The sequence below is a fragment of the Brachyhypopomus gauderio genome, chromosome 1 (genome assembly GCF_052324685.1).
Source record: "Brachyhypopomus gauderio isolate BG-103 chromosome 1, BGAUD_0.2, whole genome shotgun sequence".
NCBI lineage: Eukaryota > Metazoa > Chordata > Actinopteri > Gymnotiformes > Hypopomidae > Brachyhypopomus > Brachyhypopomus gauderio.
In genome coordinates, this window is record NC_135211.1 from 6,528,243 (window position 1) to 6,551,692 (window position 23,450).

The window sequence follows — 23,450 nt, forward strand, 5'->3', positions numbered from 1 at the left end:
CTTGAGCCCCCAAATTGCTAAGTCCGCCACTGCATAAATCATAGTGTGAAGTGTTTAAAGTTTAAAGCCAAGCTGGAGTTTCTCAAGCTTCCCTCATTGCTGAATCTGGGTTTGAAATGGGCTACTCATTTACTCGTTCACTAATCGCTAAACAGATAGTTTGGTATAAGGCACGCTTAATGTAGGCAGCAAACACAATTCAGACAGCACTAGCTTGCATCAGGAAATATATATATATATATATATATATATATATATATATATATATATATATATATATATATATATATATATATATATATATATTTATACCTTTCATCGCACAAACTACTCAGAACGTCAACAAGCGGACTAATTGAAAAACCACAGCACATTGAAGTAAGGCCATTGTTTTAGCAATGTTTTACAGCCTCAGATGGGTTATGTCATGACTTTAATAATACCTAACCCTACGGCTCTGTCCATGTTCATCAAATACATAAATAAATAACAATAAATAAATAATTGAGTGAAATTCTGCAATACTACGTTAACATTCTCTGACCGTTACTTTTGTGCTCAGGTGAAATACCAGTGTGCACCTGTCAACAGGTGAGTTCTGTACTAGTGTAGAAACTCCAAATGCGCTGTGGTACGTTATGAACTATATAGTGAAGAAGTCCACTATATATTGTTACTTTTTTGAGGTAAAAATTGCTTATTGCTCCTTTAATTCTTCGGCGCGACCGCTTGTTCAACAAACACGCACTTATTATCCGTGTGTCTTATCCAAACGCCCCTTCCGTTTACTTTATGGCTCCGTTCAAAGGGTACGGAGGGGCCTTGATAAAAACGGAGAACGAGCGGACCGGCGGAACCATAACTGGCGTCTAGGATGTTCGTGTGGTGTCTGGCGGCTTTGGCCGTGGCCTCCGCGGCCTCGCCACGGAGCGGCACCGACGAGGACGCAGCCAAACGGTTCCTGCAGAAATTCGACGAGGACGCGACCCGGATATTTTACCAGTATTCTCTGGCTTCGTGGGACTACAACACAAACATCACCACGGCCAACGCGGACAAACTGGTGGGTGCCATGTCAGAAACATCTTCTCTGAAGATGAAGCTCCCTCACTCTTCCTCCTCCAAACGGTTCCTCTCAGCGTCTGCTTTCTCTGTCCCTGTTGTTTGACAGTTTGCTCTGTGCTTTTTAAATCTTTATTTATTTCGCGTGTGCGTCGTCAACGCGATTTTAAAAGGAAAATTGTGATTATTTCCTTAGGAGGAACAGAGCGCTATCTGGAGTGAATTCTATGGCAGGTCCTCTAACGAGTCCAGTGCGTTCTCCATCGAACAGATGTCCGATCCGGTGATCAAACTTCAGCTCAGATTACTACAAGACAAAGGGTCAGGAATCCTGTCTGCTGACAAGGCTCGTCGTGTAAGTGCAGTAATTCCAAACTAGTGAAGCACCATCACATGGTACGAATGTAAACTTTACATTTTAACTTTACATTTAACACATCTTTTACCTATTGCTGGCTGTGAACGCTGGCAGACACGTTCTCCGCCTAACATATGTATCACCATACAGCAGTGATCACCCAATGAGATGTTATAGTAGTTTGTTACATCATCATCTTTTTTTTTGTGAAGGACATAAATATTGCATAATATAGGCTAAATACTGCCTTTATGTGTTGCAGCTTAACAAGGTTTTGAATGAAATGAGTACTATCTACGGCACAGGAACCGTGTGTAAAATTGACGACCCTTTCGACTGTGAGACTTTGGAACCAGGTAGCGCCAATGGAGTGATACCATACAGTTCACAGTCATAAACTTGCAGTTTATTCCTGGAAACAACTTTGTTTCCTGTAACGTCACAAATCTCTATGCTATCCCATTTAACTTGAATTAACTGCAAATTTTCATCATTGTCTTGTTGATGTGGATCAATTATATTAAATTGCACAGACGTGTGTTGACTGGTGTAGACCAATATCTCCTTCTTTGATTTTGAAAGAAACACCTAGACAGTGAAGGACATCCCAGCACATTTACAGTGGACAGGTAATTTGCCAGTCCACAGTTACAGGAGATGTATTTGGCGTGAGTTTGGTGTGATGTCTGCGTTATTGTTTTGGACCATATATTGAAGGCCTATTCTCATGTCAGGTTTAAAGACTTTGCCTCCCTCCATATGAAAGGAAGTCAAATCAAATCAAATTTTATTTATACAGCGCTTTTTACAACAGTTGTTGACACATAGCAGTTTTACAAGTGTCCGAATCCAAGCCCCCAGTGAGCAAGCCATGTGAATGCCCACATATCTGCTACTTAAAGTAGTTTGCCCACATGGATGCCCACGTGACTGTTACTTCAGTAGTCTACTCAAATGGATGCCCACGTGACTGTTACTTCAGTAGTCTACTCACATGAATGCCCAAGTGACTGTTACTTCAGTAGTCTGCTCTCATGGATTCCCACGTGACTGCTACTTCAGTAGTTTGCTCACATATATGCCCACATGACTGTTACTTCAGTAGTCTGCTCACATGGATGCCCACATGACTGTTACTTCAGTAGTCTGCTCACATGGATGTCCACGTGACTGTTACTTCAGTAGTCTGCTCACATGGATGCCCACGTGACTGTTACTTCAGTAGTCTGCACACATGGATGTCCACGTGACTGTTACTTCAGTAGTCTGCTCTCATGGATGCCCACGTGACTGCTACTTCAGTAGTCTGCTCACATGAATTCCCACGTGACTGTTACTTCAGTAGTCTGCACACATGGATGTCTACGTGACTGCTACTTCAGTAGTCTGCTCACATGGATGTCCACGTGACTGTTACTTCAGTAGTCTTCTCACACGGATGCCCACGTGACTGTTACTTCAGTAGTTTGCCCACATGAATGCCCATTAGCTACTTTCAGCACCTTGGTGCGTGGCTTCCCAGCCTCCACAAGGGCAAATCCAGTAACAGCACGTTCGGATGTCTTACACAGCTAAGATGCAGATAATAGAAGACTCTGCAAATAACTAATCATGTGGACCTGGGGGAAACACAAACTTGTATGGCACGTGGTGGTTGTATTGGTGGTGGTTGTGGGGAATCCCTTGCAAACAAATGCAGACGAGGCAAAGGAAGAGCAGGCTCGGTGATTGGTCGGTTGTCCGATTCTGTCCGTGTGCTTCAGGCCTGGAGGAGGTCATGGCCAACAGCAGAGACTACTTTGAGCGGCTGCATGTGTGGGAGGGCTGGAGGGTGCGGGTAGGCAAGCCGATGAGGCCCCTGTACGAGGACTACGTGGAGCTGCAGAACGAAGCGGCCAGGCTCAACGGTAAGATTCCTGCTACCATGACATACACGGGCCCCGGGCTGGACCAGCACCCGCCCGGGACCTGCAGTCAACCCGTCCAGAATGAACAGGTCATTCAACACTGTAGGCGCTGATTCAGGACCCTGGGTTTCTCTGTGTCCTGATACTTGTCAAAAGCAAATCGACTTTATTAAGAATTAGATGTGCTGCATTTCTTCAGATTTCCCATATACCTTAGTTCAAAACTAGAAGTGGTTCTTAGAAAAGGTTCTTAGACTCAGGTTAAACTCAGCCCTTAATCCAGTACATTTCTTTACTGTGGCCTTAGCACAGTCAATATCTGAAAACTATCTATAAAAGATGAAACTATATCTGAAGAGATATGTATTGTGACCACAGTGCTGTATCCTGACCCACACTAATAGTATTCATATCGTTGGAAGGGGATCTGACATGGAATCTGATCTATCTGAGAGGCCACTAACTTTCTCTGCTTTTATCAAAGGTTATAAAGACCATGGAGATTACTGGAGGGCCAATTATGAGACTATAGATGAGCCCAAATACACCTACACTCGAGAAAAACTCATGACAGATGTGAGAAGCATATACAATGAGGTACAGCCCATGAGTCAAAACCACTCTGGCTTATTTCTTCCTGTATATCTGGGCAGGGACCTCAAAGTCACCCGTGTGTCCTCTGTAGTTAATATATTAACCGTGGGTGTCAAACAGTAGATGAAGCCAGAGGGAAGGATCTGAATTTCTAATTACCCCCATTACCCCCCCCCCCCCCCCATTACCCCCATTACCCCCTTATTACCCCCTCCAGATCTTGCCTTTGTACAAGGAGCTCCATGCTTACGTGAGAACTAGACTGCAGAACACGTATCCGGGCCACATCGCCTCTGATGGAGGGCTACCTGCACATCTGCTCGGTAGGTCTGAACCCTAGAACAGGGATCTGGCAATCTAGTCTATGGTCTATAATTTAGTCCAGACCAGAGGTCATCTATAGTCTACAACAGTCTAAACTAGGCATCATGTATAGCCTACGTCTGAGTCTAGAGCTAGGATTGCCTACAGCCTACAACTTTGATTCCATTTATTTTGACCTTGGACTTTGTCTTTATTACACTGTGTCCTTATTGTTGGGTTATTACTGCCAGGTTTCCTGTTATAATGTTTAATTAATGTAAATACTTTTATCTCACTTTGTTGTGCTGATATGTATTTTAACATGAGACACAGTTTTACTAATGTTAATAATAATAATAATAATAATAATTGTAGTTTCTGAAAAAGAAAATAAGTATTGTCTTTTTTCAGGTGACATGTGGGGGAGGTTTTGGACGAACCTCTATCCGTTGTCTGTTCCTTACCCTGAGAAAACGGATATAGACGTGACGTCTGAAATGAAAGCCCAGGTCATTCTCATATATATATATAAAGTCACAATAAATCCATCTATATGTAATCAGCACTTGGTTATCTCTAGTGCAGAGTTCTATTGCAGATCAGATTTCAGGTTTGAAATCCTGACACCGAAGTTAGCTATTATCAGTTTTATTCCTAATCAGCAATAACTAAAATGTGATAAAAGATGATTTTATGGTGGATACCAGGGCTGGACAGAAATACGTCTGTTTGAAGAAGCCGAGAAGTTCTTTGAGTCCGTGGGCATGTATGAAATGTACGAAGACTTCTGGAACAACTCAATGCTGGTGAAACCTGATGATGGGAGGAAAGTGATATGTCATGCCACAGCATGGGACCTGGGCAACAGAACCGACTACAGGTAGACCCGTCACTGCCCTCCCACACACCCCTCTTACACATGGCCTCCGTTTTCTACGCTTTTTTCTAAAATTCACAAAATGCAATTTTATAAATCGTACCTACAGGGCTTGCAACACATATGAGGAAATATCTCATTCAAGAATCCTTACACTAAGAGAAAACTGCACTTCAGGAATGACCCACAGATTTCTTCCTTCAAAGCGCAACAAAAAAAAAAAAATCAAATTTCTCAGTACTAGTACTCAGAGTAGTATATGTAAGTAAGTAGTACTGTATGAGTAGTATAAATAGTATATGACAAACTGGGAAAACAAAAAACAAGCTTGTTATGCCAAAATGTTTATTGCAGGGCAGTGCATAAAACAACCTGGCTGATGCAAAATTGCAAGGTTTGATTAATAATACTGAATACAAACAGGCAGCTCTCGACTGTCATGAAACACTGAGCATAACACTGGACCACATCAGCTTCTCTGTCTAGTTGAGACTATGTGGATGGCCATGAACAGAACCTTCTGCATTCTTCTGTGTTGTATCTTTCTCCTCTACAGGATCAGGATGTGCACCAAGGTGGACATGGACAATTTCTTGACCGCCCATCATGAAATGGGTCACACCCAGTACCAGATGGCTTATAGGTCACTGCCCTACCTGCTCAGGGACGGAGCCAACGAAGGCTTCCACGAGGCGGTGGGTGAGATCATGTCTCTGTCGGCCGCCACGCCGTCGCACCTGAAGGACCTGGGCCTCCTGCCTCCCGACTTCGTAGAGGACGCAGGTAAACGGACACGACGGCGCGCCTGAGACGAAACACCTTCAGTCTTCCTGCGGCTTCTGCTCAGTCTCGACCAGCTGGTTGTGAAAAAGACCAACGGGTGAAGGTGTGCTTTCTTCCAGAGACGGAGATCAACTTCCTGCTGAAGCAGGCCCTCACCATCGTGGCCACGTTACCCTTCACCTACATGTTGGAGGAGTGGAGGTGGCAGGTCTTCCAGGGCTCCATCCCCAAAGAGCAGTGGATGCTACGCTGGTGGGAGATGAAGTATGAATGAACGTCGTCTCGCTCCACCACACTACCGTGACCCGAACCGCATAGTTCCCCCTTCACACACACCCATTTGCCATAAACACACATGTCAACATGTCTGTCATCGTGACAGATTCAGTCAAATTCTTGGACTCCGTTCAAATTCTAGGACTCTCACTGAACGGTGGCTAGAATCGCACGCGCTGAACTGTGTGGAGTATCACGCACTGCACCGTGTGCTACCACACACGGTGAACTGTGTACTACCTCACACACTGACTGCCTGCACAGTCGTTAATATCATGAAGTGATGTGGATATGGAGGGGTCTTTTTTTGTGAGAAAAAAGTGGTTGGTTTGCAAGTGCTAGCACTTACATATGAGATCATTTATATTTGGACTGTTTATATCATATTTAGTTATATTTGATTTATATTTATTTTTATTTATATTTAGTGTTATGTGTGTCTTATATTTTTCACGGTAGCTGTCCTGACTCCTGTGTGTGTGTGTGTGTGTGTGTGTGTGTGTGTTGATGTTATCTGTGTCACAGTACAGCCCCTCACTCCTCACTCAGGCGTATATATGTGTGTGTTTATGTTTTTTTCCTGTCCACACGTGTTTGTGTTTATGTGTGTGTGTGTGTGTGTGCGCGCAGTGGTGTGTGTGTTCATTGTCGTTCGTACCACCTGTCCCTCGCTTTGTTAACGTGATGTGTTGCACTCGTCTCTTGTTCCCTTCAGTGTATGTAAGTGTATGTATCGTCTGCGTTCTTTGTGAGTCGTTCTTTGACTACGTTCGTGTGCATGTCGCTGTTTACTGTTTGGTGTTTAATGAAAACACATCTTGCCTCAGCCAACCCCAACGTTACAGATGTTGTAATCTGTTTCAACCTGTCTCTCATCTCCTTAGTATTATGTGTTTTACGTTTGTGGTCAACATACCATTATTGTTTCAAAATAAAAGTAAAATATTGTGCTTTGGCATCCATCCTCATTCCTCACAACGTGAGAGTAAGACTGACCAAACAGGATGCACCGTGTCTGCTGAAGCGATTGGACGTACTAAGTGAAGTACTGGAGTACTGGAGATTAAGTACTGGAGATTAAGTACCGGAGATTAAGTACTGGAGATTAGGTACCGGAGATTAAGTACCGGAGATTAAGTACTGGATATTAAGTACCGGAGATTAAGTACTAGAGATTAAGTACCGGAGATTAAATACCGGAGATTAAGTACTGGAGATCTTTCCCCATGTTCAATGAGCTCATGAGAAGTGCATAGGTCATATGACATGACTGACGAGCTCTTGAGGAGGTTCTCCAGAGGTGAGGAGGACTTGGACCCCCGAAGCCTTCGTCGAGCTTCCCTCCTACGATGGAGTTGTGGTACTAGACGAGTGCGGTAGTAAGACCAGGGAGCTCCCTAAGCAGGTCTGAGTCGGAGATGGAGGGGGAGGAGTCCACCGGTGAATCCGGCTTGGACGTAAAGGTGGAGGAAGAGGGCTTGGCTCCAACGTGCAGCTCCATACACCACCCCAGAGCAAGTGCGTGTCGCTGTGCGCCAGTCACCCTTTGGTGACTTCATCTCAGAGTGAGACTCTGGAGAAGAGGGTCCAGTATGAGCATGGCGCCCCAGGACCAAGGAGTGGTGGTCTGAGTTCCCAGAGGCCAGTGCTCGCCACCAGGTAACCCGTGCGCACCTACCAGGACCTGCTGCAGACCTCAAGGAGACACCACCTGATCTGGACCCAGCAGGTCAGTGCCCAGTGCCCTCAGTTCCAGCATGGCACCCGGGACCCTCCTTTGTTCCATATATGTCTCCCCCTGTTATCCTGGGGAGGGTGTCATAGGCATGGCTCATTGACGACCCCCCCCAAAAAAGACCTACCAGCACAAGGTGCTATGGAATTAGCACCCCATGGTGGGGGTACATAGTAGCTGACCCGCCTCCTCCTCTGAGCTTGTGTGTGTGTGTGTGTGTGTGTGTGTGTGTGTGTGTGTGTGTGTGTGTGTGTGTGTGTGCGCGTGTGTGTGTGTGTGTTGATCTTGTCCATTTCACTTGTTGAGGGCTGGTCGGTCAATCATGTGAAACATTGTCAGTACAAAGTCATTACAGTCAGATGATTTATTTGTCATTAATGTTTGGATTAAAATATGTGTTAGTGCCAGATATAGGAATGTAAGAATCAATCAATCAATCAAATTTTATTTGTATAGCACTTATCCGGTTAGGCAGGTGGTGGCTGGCCCAGGATGGATCTCTGGAAAAGGCTTGTCTCTCCTCATCTCAGTGTTCCTCGAGAATAAAACGGAACATTTGCTCTGTATAAGGACATATACAGGACAGAATAAATTCTGCACTCTTAAGGGAACATGTTCTTCATCAAGCATGGGTCTACTGTTTGGAACATGGAACATGTGACCTGTGTGGAACATGGAACATGTCATTTGTGTGGAACATGGAACATGTCACCTGTGTGGAACATGGAACATGTCACCTGTGTGGAACATGGAACATATCACCTGTCTGGAACATGGAACATGTCACCTGTGTGAAACATGTCACCTGTTTGGAACATGGAACATATCACCTGTGTGGAACATGGAACATGTCATTTGTGTGGAACATGGAACATATCACCTGTGTGGAACATGGAACATATCACCTGTGTGGAACATGGAACATGTCACCTGTGTGGAACATGGAACATGTCACCTGTGTGGAACATGGAACATGTCACCTGTCTGAAACATGGAACATGTCACCTGTGTGGAACATGTCACCTGTGTGGAACATGGAACATATCACCTGTGTGGAACATGTCACCTGTGTGGAACATGGAACATATCACCTGTGTGGAACATGTCACCTGTGTGGAACATGGAACATGTCACCTGTGTGGAACATGGAACATGTCACCTGTGTGAAACATGTCACCTGTTTGGAACATGGAACATATCACCTGTGTGGAACATGGAACATGTCATTTGTGTGGAACATGGAACATATCACCTGTGTGGAACATGGAACATGTCACCTGTGTGGAACATGGAACATGTCACCTGTCTGAAACATGGAACATGTCACCTGTGTGGAACATGTCACCTGTGTGGAACATGGAACATGTCACCTGTGTGGAACATGGAACATATCACCTGTGTGGAACATGTCACCTGTGTGGAACATGTCACCTGTGTGGAACATGGAACATGTCACCTGTGTGGAACATGGAACATGTCACCTGTGTGGAACATGGAACATATCACCTGTGTGGAACATGTCACCTGTGAGAAACATGGAACATGTCACCTGTGTGGAACATGGAACATATCACCTGTGTGGAACATGGAACATGTCACCTGTGTGGAACATGGAACATGTCACCTGTGTGGAACATGGAACATGTCACCTGTGTGGAACATGTCACCTGTGTGGAACATGGAACATGTCACCTGTGTGGAACATGTCTCCACTCCCGCCTTCTCCCTGTCTAGTCTCCTTGACCCAAAGGGGGACCTCAAACTTCCTCATTTGGTCACACGCTATGTTTAAAAATACTTCTCTGAAAAAGCAGAGTGTGAGCATTTCTATAACAATGTGTGTATCTTTTTCTTTTAACCCTGATGCTCTTTCAGGTGTGTATTGTTAATGTCCTTGTATTTAGTATTTATTATGTGTTTCTGGTGTCAGTCATTGGTGTCAGTCATTGTTTTCTTCCTCACAATGTGACAATACTGATGTAGTCTGTTTTATTTTTGTGACGTTCGGGCGCAGCCAAGGACGAGACACAGAATCCTCGGGTTGCAGAGCAAACGTAACTTTAATACGGACGTGTATTGCGCAATAGCGCACGAGAAACACTCACACAATGAGCACAACGTGCAGACATAGACAACGACGAGCACAGGACACTGCGCGAGCGCACATTAAATAGACAAACCACAGTAGCCCCACGTGATCACGAGACGATTCACAGGTGAGACTTATTAATCACACAACAAAACCCTACCCACGTATATACACTGACGCAGACAAAGCACGTGGACTACGTTGACACACGCCCAAAAGGGAGGGGCCGGGGTCCTCAACGTGACAGACGCCCCCTCCAAGGGCACTACCCGTCCCGGGGTGCCAACAGGACCGAGTGCCCCGAACCCACGACGATGGGCGGATCCGACACGCTCAGTCCTGCGTCTGGGAGGTGACCGCCCTTGGTGAAGCGTCCGCCACGGACCGCCTAGAACACCCTCCCTGGGAAGACGGGGGAAAAGACGTTAGACACATTAAACGGAACGTTCACAAACACACACACAGGCACGTTCACACACAGTGGCACAAGAGGGAAAAACGGGTTTGGTAAACAAAGGGGAAGACTGACAAACACGGGAACACACACACACGACATAGGTGCCAGGCTGCGCGCCAGGAGAAGGGCGAGTAGGGGAGAAAGAGTTGGAGCTACTGGCGCGGTAGGCGCTGCGGTGGGCGGTGTTCCTCCTGCCCCCGCTGCATAATCTCCACCGGGCGCAGCGCGGCTGGCGGACGTGCCCGGAGCAGCGCGGCGGGCGGACGTGCCTGGCGCAGCGTGGCTGGTGGACTCTTCCCCAGCTGGTCGTAGGGGACGTCCCTCTCGCCTCGCGACCGCTCTCTGGAGTCGGCTGTGGGCTCTTCCACCTCCATATCTTCCGCCTCGCTGCCCCGGCTCCAACTCATGGGCTGCTCCGGACTGCCACCCCGAGAGCAGTCCATGTTCTCTCCTCCGGAGCGACCGGAGGGTGTACTCCACCCTCCCTTTACCGTCCCAACCGAACACTCAGAGGGGGGTGGACTGACCTCCTCCTCGGAATACCTGTCGCTGTCCGTGCACTCGGAAACGTCCGAGTGCACGGACAGAGGACGATCGTCCTCCTCATACCCCTCCTCCTCCTCTCCGTAGTCAGTGGGATGTGCAGAGCGCTCCGACGGCGGGTAGTCCTCGTCGTCGTCCTCCTCCCCCTCCTCTACGACGGAAGAGGGACCTACGGGCGGAGGGAGGTAGTCCTCTTCCTCTGACTCCTCCTCTTCCTCCCCCCCGTAGTCTATTGTGGACGCGTCGTCCAACGAGGGAGCGTAGGCTTCCTCCCCCTCCCCACCGTAGTCTACGGTGGAGGCATCGCACAGGGACGGAGGGTATGACTCCTCCTCTTCGTCCTGCTCCTCCTCCTCGGAGTCCCCCTCCCCAAACTCCGCCTCCGGGGTCGAGTCAGCGACGCAGATCTCCCCGGGATTTCTCTCCGTCGGGGCGAGGGCGCGGGATGGAGGAGAGTGTCGCTCCCTCCAAATCCTGACCACTCCCTGGCGGAAGAGCTCCGCCAACTCGGGGTCTCTGTCCTCAACCTTCTGGGCTGAGGTCAGCTGGAGGGCGCATACCGGGTCTGACAGTAGCTGATCGCGAGTCGGCGGGGTTATGCGGCGCGGGGGAGAGGAGGAAGAGCGGTGATGCCTCTTGCTGGAGCGTAACGCCTTCTTAGGCCGGGTAGCGTACCCTGGCATCTTCGGGTGTCTCAGGTCGGCTCGTCGTTCTGTGACGTTCGGGCGCAGCCAAGGACGAGACACAGAATCCTCGGGTTGCAGAGCAAACGTAACTTTAATACGGACGTGTATTGCGCAATAGCGCACGAGAAACACTCACACAATGAGCACAACGTGCAGACATAGACAACGACGAGCACAGGACACTGCGCGAGCGCACATTAAATAGACAAACTACAGTAGCCCCACGTGATCACGAGACGATTCACAGGTGAGACTTATTAATCACACAACAAAACCCTACCCACGTATATACACTGACGCAGACAAAGCACGTGGACTACGTTGACACACGCCCAAAAGGGAGGGGCCGGGGTCCTCAACGTGACAATTTTGTCTGTTTGTATGTTGTTTATGTGTTTGAAACTTCTCTTGTGAACTACACTTGAAAATGAGAAAGGGTCTATACAAATAAAACATTATTACTGTAAATTTAACTCAAACACTTTAACTCAAACAATCACCGTTTGAGTTGCTGGTAAAGGTGAAATGTGTCATAAGGTCAAACCTGTTTCTGTTCTAATGTAAAATATAGTTGTACAGTAAAATGTACAAACCTGTCTTACCCTGTTTCGTTCAGCGTTGTTGTTTGTCTTGCAGGAGGGAGCTGGTGGGTGTGGTGGAGCCTCTACCCAGAGACGAGACCTACTGTGATCCAGCAGCTCTCTTCCACGTGTCTGGGGATTACTCCTTCATCAGGTGATCACTCAGGGACCAAGCGCTGGTTGTGCTGGTCAGATTGGGGCTTTGGTTCGTTTTGGCAGTTATTTTGGCCCCGTATTATAACCAGTGCGAAATGTGAAATAAATAATTAAAACTCAAGCCCGGATGCACGTTTGATTCGTGTCCCATTTCTCATACCACGACACCCTACGTTCGTTTGTATACTTTCATGCTATCCTGTCTTAGTGTCATGTTATACTGCCATTCAATCCTGCCGTGCTCTCGAACTGTCATGCTATCATGACATAGTGTCATGTCGCTATGCTATACTTTAAAACTATACTGCTATACTGTCCTGCTATTCTGCCATACTGTTATACTACACTGCCATGCTATATTGCCCTACCGCACTGCCATACTGTTATTCTATACTGCCATACTGTTATTCTATACTGTCATACTATACTGCCATACTGTTCTGTTATGCTGTCATGCTATTCTGCCTCACGATCCTGCTGTAAGCTCATCCTGCATTTCTGGGCACAATGTTCATAGCAGAGCTGTTCGCAACACCGCAGCCCTTTATCAAATCAGCGCAAGGTCCTCGGACACTAGGAGAGCGTGTATAACCGTCCCACGTCCTTACATCTCTGCGTCCTCCTGACGAGCTTTTCTCTGGGTGCACAGATACTTCACGAGGACCATATACCAGTTCCAGTTCCAGGATGCTCTCTGCAGGGAAGCTGGTCATACCGGTCCCCTTTATAAATGTGATATCACAAACTCCAAAGAAGCTGGAACCAAACTCAGGTACCCTGCACGGTTCACTCTCATAGCCACATGGCTCAATGACTGGACGCTCCGACTTGCAACATTTTCTTTCCATTACGGGCGCATGTGACGAGGGGCAACACTGCCAGTTTCCTGTTCTGTCTGGGTTGTAATTGACGCAAAGGAACAGGGACAGACACCGCTATCTAACGACTGTGGAATGAAATTGGAGAAGTGAAAATGAGTGAGCTGCATTGAGGTGAAGTGTGAAATGTGGATTTCAGTGGAGGCTGAGAATGAGTCCAGGAGGTGCGCTGTGTCTCTCTCGACAGGGATATGCTCGAGCTGGGCCGCTCCAAGTCGTGGACACGGGCCCTGGAACAGGTGTCGGGTCACACCGGGATGGACGCGCGGCCTCTGCTGAACTATTTCAGCACTCTGTATGACTGGCTCAGGGCTGAAAACGCGAAGACCAACAGTCGTCCGGGGTGGATCGCAGCTCGTGATCCGTGTGAGTTGCTGAAGCCTTTCTGACCTTGGGAGCAAGAGGAGATACTGCTCCACATCATACAAGAGTTCTGTTTCTCCTTCCTGTTGCTAATTTAATGTTCTGCTTACACACAGACTCTGAAAACGCCATTAAAGTCAGGATGAGTCTGAAGGCTGCAATGGGAGAAAATGCAGTAGGTGTAATTTTTTTTCTTCCAGATATGTATATTTTTTCACTAGGTGTCCATGTCGTATATTGAATGATTAATTTAAATTATGTTGAATTGCATTTCTAAAACAAGATATTTCCACTCAGTACCCTTGGAATGGTAATGAGATGTACCTCTTCCAAGCCTCCATGGCTTATGCAATGCGACAGTACTACTTAGAGACCAAGGGCGAAGAGGCCGGTTTCAAGTCAGTATTTCAACGATTTGTTCAGTGTATTTCTGATTCTAACCTTTTGGGTCAAAGCGCAATCGAGAGACTTTTATTTGCGTTACGCAGGTCAGAGAATATCCACACTTACAGAGAAACCCCGAGAATCTCCTTTTACTTTGTGGTGACGCACCCAACCAATGGGAGCAGGATCGTCCCCAAACCAGAGGTGGAGGCAGCCATCTTGTGAGTAGTGGGTTCCAGTGCGCTCATATTCTGATATATCGATGTTCTATTTATCCAGAAGACATTTCTCAGTTAAGGCATTTTGCTCGCCTCGAGAACGCTAACCGGATTTGTACTGCTAACTTGGTGTCGATTTGGTGCGACGTCTCCTAACGCGGTGAAACGACCTTCTGCACAGGCAATCCAGAGGCCGCATAAACAGCGTCTTTCATCTGAACGATGCCACGCTGGAGTTCGGTGGGCTGCGTGCCACATTAGCCCCGCCCACCGATCAGCCTGTAACCGTTTGGTTGATCGTGTTCGGTGTGGTGATGGGCGTGGCTGTCTGTGCTGGGATTTACCTCGTCGTCACCGGAGTCATAAACAGGAAGAGGTGAGCGAGGAAGACCAGTGTTAAACGTGTCGTTCAGAGCTGGAACACCGGTGGGGAGATTTGCAGATTGTCGTTTTTATGGAAGCTAACTTAATAATACAAAAAAAAAACCTAAAAATATACTTCAGGCAGAGTCCTTACTGGTTAGCAAAGAAAAGCTAACAGAAAATCTAGTTCATTCTAGTACAAATGCAAGCTTCATTTTTAGTAGCTCATGCTAACTGGGTACTTACTGTTTTCAGTACACAAAAGTTATACAGTTGTGATCAAATTTATTCAACCCCCAATGCTGCGAAGGGTTTTATGGAATTCAGTGCACATTTGTAATTGTGTTCATAATGAAATCTTACAAGGACTTGTTAAAGAACTAAATGCAACTAAGATAGCATCAATTTTTTTTGTCATAAAGTATTAAATGGCCTTTTTGTGATTTCTTCATTGACACAATTATTCAACCCCTTTACGACTACCACTCCTAAGAACAGAGGTTCATTCCAGTGTTTTCCATCAGGTATTAAAAACATCTGTGGATGTCAACGAGCAGCAATCAAGCATGATAAGCACCAATTAGGCAGATTTAAAAGGACTGTGATACTCAGCTCCTTCTAGACATCTACTGGTGTGTTTCCAAGCATGGTGAAGGCAAGAGAATGGTCCCAGAAGACAAGAGAAGAGGTTATTGCTCTTCACAAGAATGGCAATGGATATAAAAAGATTGCGAAGTTGTTAAATATTCCAAGAGACACTATCGGAAGTATCATTCGCAAGTTCAAGTTAAAGGGCACAGTGGAAACGTTACCTGGTCGTGGCAGAAAGAAGATCCTGACCGCGACTGCTGTGCGCTACCTGAAGCGTAATGTGGAGAAAAATCCCCGCGTGACTGCTAAGGAACTGAAAAAAGACCTGTCAGATGTGGGCACTGAAGTTTCAGCTCAGACAATAAGGCGCGCACTGCATAACGAAGACCTCCATGCCAGAACGCCCAGACGCACCCCCTTGCTGACTCCAAAGAACAAGAAAAGTCGACTGCAGTATGCCAAAAGTCATGTGGACAAGCCACAAAGGTTTTGGAACAGTGTACTGTGGTCAGATGAAACTAAATTAGAACTGTTTGGGACAATGGACCAGCGCTATGTTTGGAGAAGGAAGAACCAGGCTTATGAACAAAAGAACACCTTGCCTACTGTGAAGCATGGCGGGGGGTCAATTATGCTTTGGGGCTGTTTTGCTTCTAATGGTACAGGAAAGCTTCAACGTGTGCAGGGTACCATGAATTCCCTTCAGTACCAGGAGATCTTGGAGGAAAATGTGATGGAGTCAGTCACAAACCTGCGGCTTGGGAGACGTTGGACCTTCCAACAGGACAATGATCCGAAGCACACATCCAAGTCCACTAGAGCATGGTTGAACATGAAAGGCTGGAACATTCTAGAGTGGCCATCGCAATCACCAGACTTAAATCCAATTGAGAACCTCTGGTGGGACCTAAAGAAGGCAGTTGCAGTGCGCAAGCCTAAGAATGTGACTGAACTGGAGGCTTTTGCCCATGAAGAATGGGCTAAGATACCCATAGGTCGCTGCAAGACACTTGTGTCAAGCTATGCTTCACGCTTGAAAGCTGTCATAACTGGAAAAGGATGTTGTACTAAGTACTAAAAAATAATGTCACTAGGGGGTTGAATAAAACTGATAATGATGTGAGCACAGTAAAGACATTTGTGGTTATTCCATCATAAATATTATGTTATGTTTGTCTAATTTATAAGTGCCTCTTTGATATAATTGTAAATAAGATGACTGAAATGATCAAAATCAATGTCAAACTGGCCAAAACACTTTATTTCAGTGGGGGTTGAATAAATTTGATCACAACTGTATATTATTAGCATTGTTGACATACGGAGTGATCTGCTGTGATTTGTATGTTGCGCTGTATTGTGTATTGCAGCAAATCACTTAATGTGAATTGTACAGCAGTGAAACGAATGTTAAATCAGATTATTTTCATTTACAGGAAAGCAGAGAAGATTAAGGAACCTGAAAACCCATATGATGAACTGAATGAAGGAACTGGAAACCTGGCTTTTGAGAGTGACAGTACACAAACTGGATTTTAATTAACTTATTACTAATATTAACTATAACAGCCTCTGACCATCATGAAAGAAAGGAACTTACTGAAAAATTATTGTAATTGAAAATATACAATGTTTCTGTCAAACTTCGACTTAAGTCTTTGAGGAACAAATGAATGTCATGAATTCTTAAATATTTTATTGTGTGAAAATTTGTGTACGTAATCATCCCTCCTCAACAACTTTTCACCCTTGTGTCTGGTTAACGTACTTCGTGTCTGTGTTTGCCATGGTTTTCTCATTATGTCCGGTTAGTGTTTGACTCGGTTGCATGTGTGTGTGTGCCACACCCCTTTGTTGTGTGTGTCTTGTCTCATACCTTTTCATCCTAGTCTCTGATGTTGCATGCATCACTTTTGTATTTGAATAAAGATGTCTGATCCCTGAAAAACACCTCTGATCCCTGCAACCTGCCTAAACTCAGACATGACTGTGAAGAATTTCTTTAGAATCAGCTACAATTGTGTGTATTATAAGTAAAGTATTTTTATAGGTTGTGCTAACATATGTAAATATTTGTCAGTATTGCTAACAATGCACATTACATAAATACATAAGAGGTTTTTCAGCAATTTTGCTTTAATAGTATCAAAATAAATGACATTTCAGTATAAAACTTGTGACATTTAATTTGAAATTTCCTTAAAACAATACAAAATATTATTTTGCAAGTTATTTGACAACTTTGCAAAGAAAGACTTGTTAAAGGAAAAAAGAAAATGTCTACAATACCCAAAATAAAAATCAGTAAATTGTGGTATGATGCATATCTACGTATAACTGCAATAGCAGTTGAAAGTTGCCCATCAGCTCTTAAGTAGACCAGGATAGAAGGTTTGGAGTTTTGATCCAAAACATCTCACTGACCTTAAAGCAAATGCTTACATCAGCAAAGTTACAGTGAATAAAATGAAAGCTCTGAGCATTGTTACAAATGCAATGAATACTCTTATAACTCACAAAGGTAATGGCAATACTTAAAGAGTATACCTTTAGCTATAATGAAATACAGCAAAACTGGACAGACCAGTGTCTAAGGTCAACCTAAACCAAAGGATTACTTGTGCTGCTAATGACAGGTTAGAAAACATGAAAGAAATGTTTTACTGTGGCTGAATTCAGTTCCACCTAGATCTGTTTGCAAAATCAGAAACTTTTTTCATCCTTCCGAAAGATGATGAAATAGAAGGAATCTTCTGATAGAGATTTGTTTGTCGTTTTGCCCATGCACACAGTGTTGGTGTTTATGGTGTGGATGAACCAGCCTCTGTGGGCAGCTGACTCGAACCGACGACTTTCGCCCTTCGAGTTCGTCATGTAGAAGACGAAGGGCCACAAGGCTGGGTCGTCCTTGCAGATACGCTGCAAGTTCTTCTTCTCACAGCACTGCAATGTGTACACTGAACTTAGCAAGCAAACTTAACCACTCCAAACTCAGCATGCTGAACTTTGATGGTCATTATGTCAGAACATGGCCTTCTGCGATGTCGCTTTCCGAGTAATAACAGCCGTTATTTCAAATTATTTCATAGTTTCTTTCTTATTCCAAAGCTGACATTTAATGGGTGTTGAGATCGCTACCATTTACAGTCATGTTGTACATCGTGCGCTAGTGCAGACTAGAGAAGACTAGTGTTATCTACCATCTACCACACTCCATGTTATCTACCATTGTCACGTGTGCTTTTGTTTTTTGTGTGTTTGATAGCTGAAAAGGCTCGGGTGACTCACCTCTACGGTCAACATTACTGGCTCCTCTGGCCGTTTTTCATCCTTGATACATTTCAGGAAGTTACTGGTACTCGTGAAGTTGAGGACCACAGGAACACCGCTGAACGGGGGCTGCAAATGCTCCTCGATGTTCGTCTGGTAGTAGTAGATTGTAATCTCTGAAAGGCAAACAATACGCATGCTTTACAGTGCCAGCGTGGTCCATGTCAATTGTGAAAAACAAGACGGAACATCAGAAACGAGGTGAAGCGTCTTTGCCGTAAATACTGTACGATTTGCTTTAAAGAAACTGTAACCTAATCCACACTTATTGCTATCAGTTCCGTTAACTGTGCAATGAAGCATTTTGGGTCCAGCATCATCGTAGGTCTGTAGGACTAGGTTGCTACTGGTGTTTGCCAGGCAATTTCATTTCAATGTCATTGGTGTGAATACCTGAGGTCGAGTAGCTCCTGCAAAGGGTTCTCTTGACCGTCCTGGAAGTGATCGGTGTATTCAGCAAACTCTGGATAATGCATTGTCCTTTTTCGAGGTATTTGTTGATATATTTGCTGCACTCTAAAAAGCCAGAAAGAGAGAAAGCGTGCAGGTCAGCACAACCACCGTGACAACCGCATAGTTGCACAGTAATGTAAATTTGATGTTAAACATCATTACATGCAGAGATGTATAAATACTGTACATGCAGTACACATAGCAAAAAAGAGATGATTACAGCATTCCTGTCTGTGGGAGTATATGTTACAGTACGTCTGCCTGTTATAGCTACATAGACGAATGAAGGATACTGAAGGTACTGCTGACTGGCGCCCATTCCACCGTGCGTTCAACATGCGAGCACATGTTTCGCATGTTAAAACATGTTCCCCACCAGTCAGGTGAAAAGGCAGACCTGTCCTAACACTTCTTCCTTCACTCTCTTTCTGGAGTGATGCCTGTTCAGCATCACTGGTGAGTGACCTTTGAACCACAGTGCGCTAAAAGAATACAGGGGGCGTTTGGCGCTGCCTTTCTTCCTCACCTGAGGTAACTTCACAGTGCTTGGCGGTCACCACCATCCTGCTGATGGAGCAGCCGCCCGCTTTGCAGTTGTTGCAGATGTGATCTGCTTCGAAACCACGTCCTGTCACAACCTCCATCCTCACGTTGGTCATGGAGACCATCAGCATGTTGCTCTCCAGGTAGGAGTCGTCTTCGAGGTCGCTGCCCTCCGAATCTCCTTCCGCCACCAGCGAGGCTTCTTCCTCTTCCTTCGTCAGACAATCTTCTCGAACCATGGCAAAGCTGAAGGACAATTCGGCCTTCTCCTTTGTAAATATTTGGAAGGTGTCTGAATCCTGGCATTCTGGAATATTTGGGCCTTCCTCATCAGTACTTACTGCGTGCCAAGTCTATGAACAGAGGGAAAACAAGGTGTCCAAACCTAAATTCCCATCCGCAAGTCCAATACACAACGCTTGCTTCTAAGTGTCAGTACAAAGTTTACACTACACCTGTATTTAAAACTAACACACAACTAACACATAGCTAATATACAGCTAATAATAATCGAATGCACATCTAATAAACACCTATTACGCATAGAACATAACTAATATACATCTGATACACAGCTAATACTCCTCTAATAAAAAGCAAACGCAAGGTGGTGGGGTGGACGGTGTGCAGTTTTGAAGAGATCTATAATTATTCATGACCTGAATGTGTACCCACACTGCAGAATGGGAGCATTTATTTGGGTGCCACAGGAAGTGTATTGTGGCTTTCAATTAGTCAGCTCTGTACAGAGGAAACCATGGCACCGTGAGAGACATCTAACTTTCACACATCTAACCTGGTAGATACAGGTCACATTTTCCATATGTCAATCAACAGGGTTGCGTTAGGAAGTAGATGGTCATAAGTTCAGATGGGCTGTTGGAAAATTATCTCTCATACAGGTTCAAACTATAACCACATGTACACACGTGCAGTCTGATCATTTGTCTCATTTCTGAGCCACTTCTGAGCAGAACCTAACTGAACCTCACAAGGACAGAGACTAACTGAACCACCTCACCAGGACAGAGACTAACTGAACCACCTCACCAGGACAGAGACTAACTGAACCACTTAACCAGGACAGAGACTAACTGAACCACTTAACCAGGACAGAGTAGAACAACTTCACCAGGACAGCGTCTAACTGAACTATTTCACCAGAACAGAGTCTAACAACTTCACCAGGACAGAGTCTAACTGAACTACCTCACCAGGACAGAGTATAACAACTTCACCAGGGTGGGGCTGAGCTACTCACCAGCATAGGAGAATATTTCAGCATTTTGGCAAACAGCTCTGGTGGCAAATCCTGAGTTTCTACATTATTAATCATCAGCACCTTGTCTCTCTTCCTACAAAAGAAAAGAGTCAAACTGTTATTAAGGGCATTATATTTGTAAAGTTTACAAAATTTGTAAAATTTTAAAGCGACCTTGAGTATCTAGAAAGGCGCTATATAAGTTGAACATTCATTCATTATATGATTGAAGTTTACAGTAAATGTGATGTATACTTGAAAGATACTACATGCCTGCAAGGTCACTCACTTTACCCCTCAGCCACTTTCTTACCTGACAATACAATGTGACTCACAGGTGATAAAGTTCTCCACTTCATACTGGTGTTTTCCCTTCACCAAGCTGTGGACCAAATACACCCCGCCACGAATATATTTGCACTACAAAAGCACAGTTTAAACACACAGTTGAAACACACACCGCCTGTTATCTGGGTGACTGATAAACACAGATTGATAAATAGACAGACACTCAGACAGATAGAAGGACAGATAGAAGGTTAGTAGTATTTTCTGAGCGTGCTCCATACCTCGTCCATGTGGTTGTCTTGTTGAGACAGACTCTGTCATCACCACGGGATCTTCTCCATTTGTAGTGAGAGGGCGTGGACGTCCGAGTGGTCCAACCCAACCGTGATCTCATCTAGCGACACATTCGGAAAAAAACGGAAGAACCCCACAGAGATACGAGGAACCGGCAGCTTCAGAAACAATACGTCCGTGTAGGAAAGAGGAACCCGGTGTGTGCGTGTGTGGGGTCTGAACCAGCATGTATGGCACCACGGCCATGATTAGAAATTGTATTTGGAGGTGTTATTATCCTGGGTGAACTTCTTCTTTTTAATCTTCCGTTGACTTGGACTACCGGCACGTTCTGTTGTTATATTAATTACGGAAGAAGACAATTCTGGCTTTTGTATCTTTTCACATAATTTAATACCCCATTTATGAGAAGCCAGCCTGAGGGAAGATAATGAACCTACATTGTATTAACGGTAAAGCACACTAGAATAGAAGTTATATTGAGTGCATGACCTGCTCTGGGCAAGGGAAATGTAACAGGAAGCAAAACCACAGAATTATTTTAAGGTGACCAGCAACTGTGTGTGTGTGGTGAAAACACATATCCAGTTCTGTGACATTTCAGAGTGACAACTTGTACTAATACATGTTTATCAAGTTTAGTATTTGCGCCCATAGATGATTGTTTGTGTTCAGTACACACTGATGATAGATGTTTGTTGTGTTCAGTACACACTGATTTCTGCCATGTTCAGTTCATGTTGCCATATATACTCAATGGTGTAGAAAATCACGGAGCATGTGTACGGTGTCTCTGAAGGGCCATCGCGCTGCAAAGGAAAACGCGCTGCAAATACGCACACCAAATGCATCAAACGCACGCGCAACATTTCAGAAACGCTCTGCAAATCATTTGCACGCGCTGTCATTTTGATGCATTTGCTTTGCGTATTTGCAGCGCGTTTTTCCGCTTGCATTGCGATGGGCTTTCAGATCCACCGTACATTTGGGTGATGTGCACCCGACCCCAAAATATTAAATAGCTGCAATTGTCCCCACCAACAAAATATGGTGTGGGCTTTGATTCTGCAAACGTGTCCCTACCGACATCAAACTCGGTACTACAGCCTTGCAACTATGGATACGTTCCCACTGAAAGATGTTTGCCGTGTTCAGTACAAGCACCACGGACGTAATTTGGGGGGGGGGGACGGGGACGGGGGGGGGACATGTCCCCCCCACTTTTTCAAAAGCCGGTTTTGGTCCCCCCCGGTTTTTACGGTTAAAACCAAATATTTAAATAGCGACGAATCTATGCCCCCCCCCACTTTTGAAATCAAAATTACGTCCATGACAAGCACTGACAAAGGTTATCATGTTCAGTACACACCGATAGATGTTTGTGGTCAGTTCATGTACGTTGCCCTTTGAGAGGTCACAGAGGTTTTGTTATGACAAACCATCTATTTGTTTATTATCATGAAACACCCAGGGTATTCAAATGCATGTTTCATGCATAGTAAAAGTGATTACTGTATTATAGCAAAGGCACAGAAGTACGAGACGACATATGATGCAACGCAGACGCAACTTTCCCCAGTTTTTCATTTTCAAATGTACATTATTCTATTTCTCTCTGTTGTTTCTATAATTTCCAATAAACATTTACAATATATATTTCTTAGGATAAAACCACATAGCATTTATTTTCCCTCTTAGGTCAGTTCGTGAGCATTTTGCAGTTTTTATTATACTGCTATTATACTGTTATCTAACTAGAGCATCTCAACAATCTTATCTTAGCCTTATGAGGATAGCAGTCAGTTATAATACTGCCTACCTAAACAACTGTCTATATAGTCAATGTTAAGCTGTTCACTAGGTTTTGGGACAGAACCACGATCTTAGAGATTAGAGTGAGGACAGGACACCAGTCACAGGATCCACTGCTCTCTACTGCCTCCTTGATGACTGTAGATCAGATATCAGTCGGCTTCAAACACACTAAGGTCACTAAGGAGCTGGTGAAAAGTGGGTCTCTCCTCTGGAAGCTGAAAACAGAAAACACACAGTCTCGTAACGTGCTGAAACAAACACA

At 45.0% G+C, this 23,450-nt stretch overlaps 3 protein-coding genes across 6 annotated transcripts in view; 1 reads left to right on the forward strand and 2 right to left on the reverse strand.

Moving 5' to 3' along the window:
• Positions 1 to 303: 303 nt before the first annotated feature.
• ace2 (angiotensin I converting enzyme 2) lies at positions 304 to 17,154 on the forward strand. Of its 4 annotated transcripts, none has more exons than XM_077023790.1 (19): positions 304 to 378; positions 809 to 1,063; positions 1,259 to 1,417; positions 1,683 to 1,776; positions 3,184 to 3,327; positions 3,812 to 3,924; positions 4,139 to 4,244; positions 4,636 to 4,733; positions 4,932 to 5,104; positions 5,658 to 5,884; positions 6,004 to 6,148; positions 12,307 to 12,405; positions 13,057 to 13,179; positions 13,473 to 13,651; positions 13,765 to 13,823; positions 13,946 to 14,046; positions 14,137 to 14,253; positions 14,432 to 14,626; positions 16,641 to 17,154. In XM_077023790.1, exons 2-19 carry the CDS (start codon positions 875 to 877, stop codon positions 16,741 to 16,743), a joined length of 2,424 nt encoding a protein of 807 aa, XP_076879905.1. In that variant the 5' UTR covers positions 304 to 378; positions 809 to 874; the 3' UTR covers positions 16,744 to 17,154. The 4 variants fall into 4 exon arrangements, with proteins under 4 accessions (XP_076879905.1, XP_076879980.1, XP_076879822.1 ...); XM_077023865.1 differs by lacking the exon at positions 304 to 378 and adding an exon at positions 479 to 591; XM_077023707.1 differs by lacking the exon at positions 304 to 378 and having other exon boundaries at positions 786 to 1,063.
• A 216-nt stretch (positions 17,155 to 17,370) lies between these two features.
• On the reverse strand, positions 17,371 to 22,550 carry LOC143528416 (uncharacterized). The gene is made up of 7 exons (XM_077024151.1): positions 21,361 to 22,550; positions 21,105 to 21,211; positions 20,792 to 20,885; positions 19,514 to 19,883; positions 18,928 to 19,050; positions 18,493 to 18,650; positions 17,371 to 18,147 (listed from the first exon to the last, which is right to left on the reverse strand). The coding sequence occupies exons 1-7, from the start codon at positions 21,367 to 21,369 to the stop codon at positions 17,908 to 17,910; spliced, it is 1,101 nt and encodes a 366-aa protein (XP_076880266.1). The 5' UTR covers positions 21,370 to 22,550; the 3' UTR covers positions 17,371 to 17,907.
• Positions 22,551 to 23,027: 477 nt separating this feature from the next.
• LOC143528333 (cytoplasmic tyrosine-protein kinase BMX-like) overlaps positions 23,028 to 23,450 on the reverse strand; it is a 15,627-nt gene continuing 15,204 nt past the window's right edge. The window contains exon 19 of the mRNA XM_077024068.1: positions 23,028 to 23,403. Coding sequence (XP_076880183.1) covers positions 23,338 to 23,403 — 66 coding nt within the window. The 3' untranslated portion in view covers positions 23,028 to 23,337. The remainder of the gene's footprint in view (positions 23,404 to 23,450) is intronic.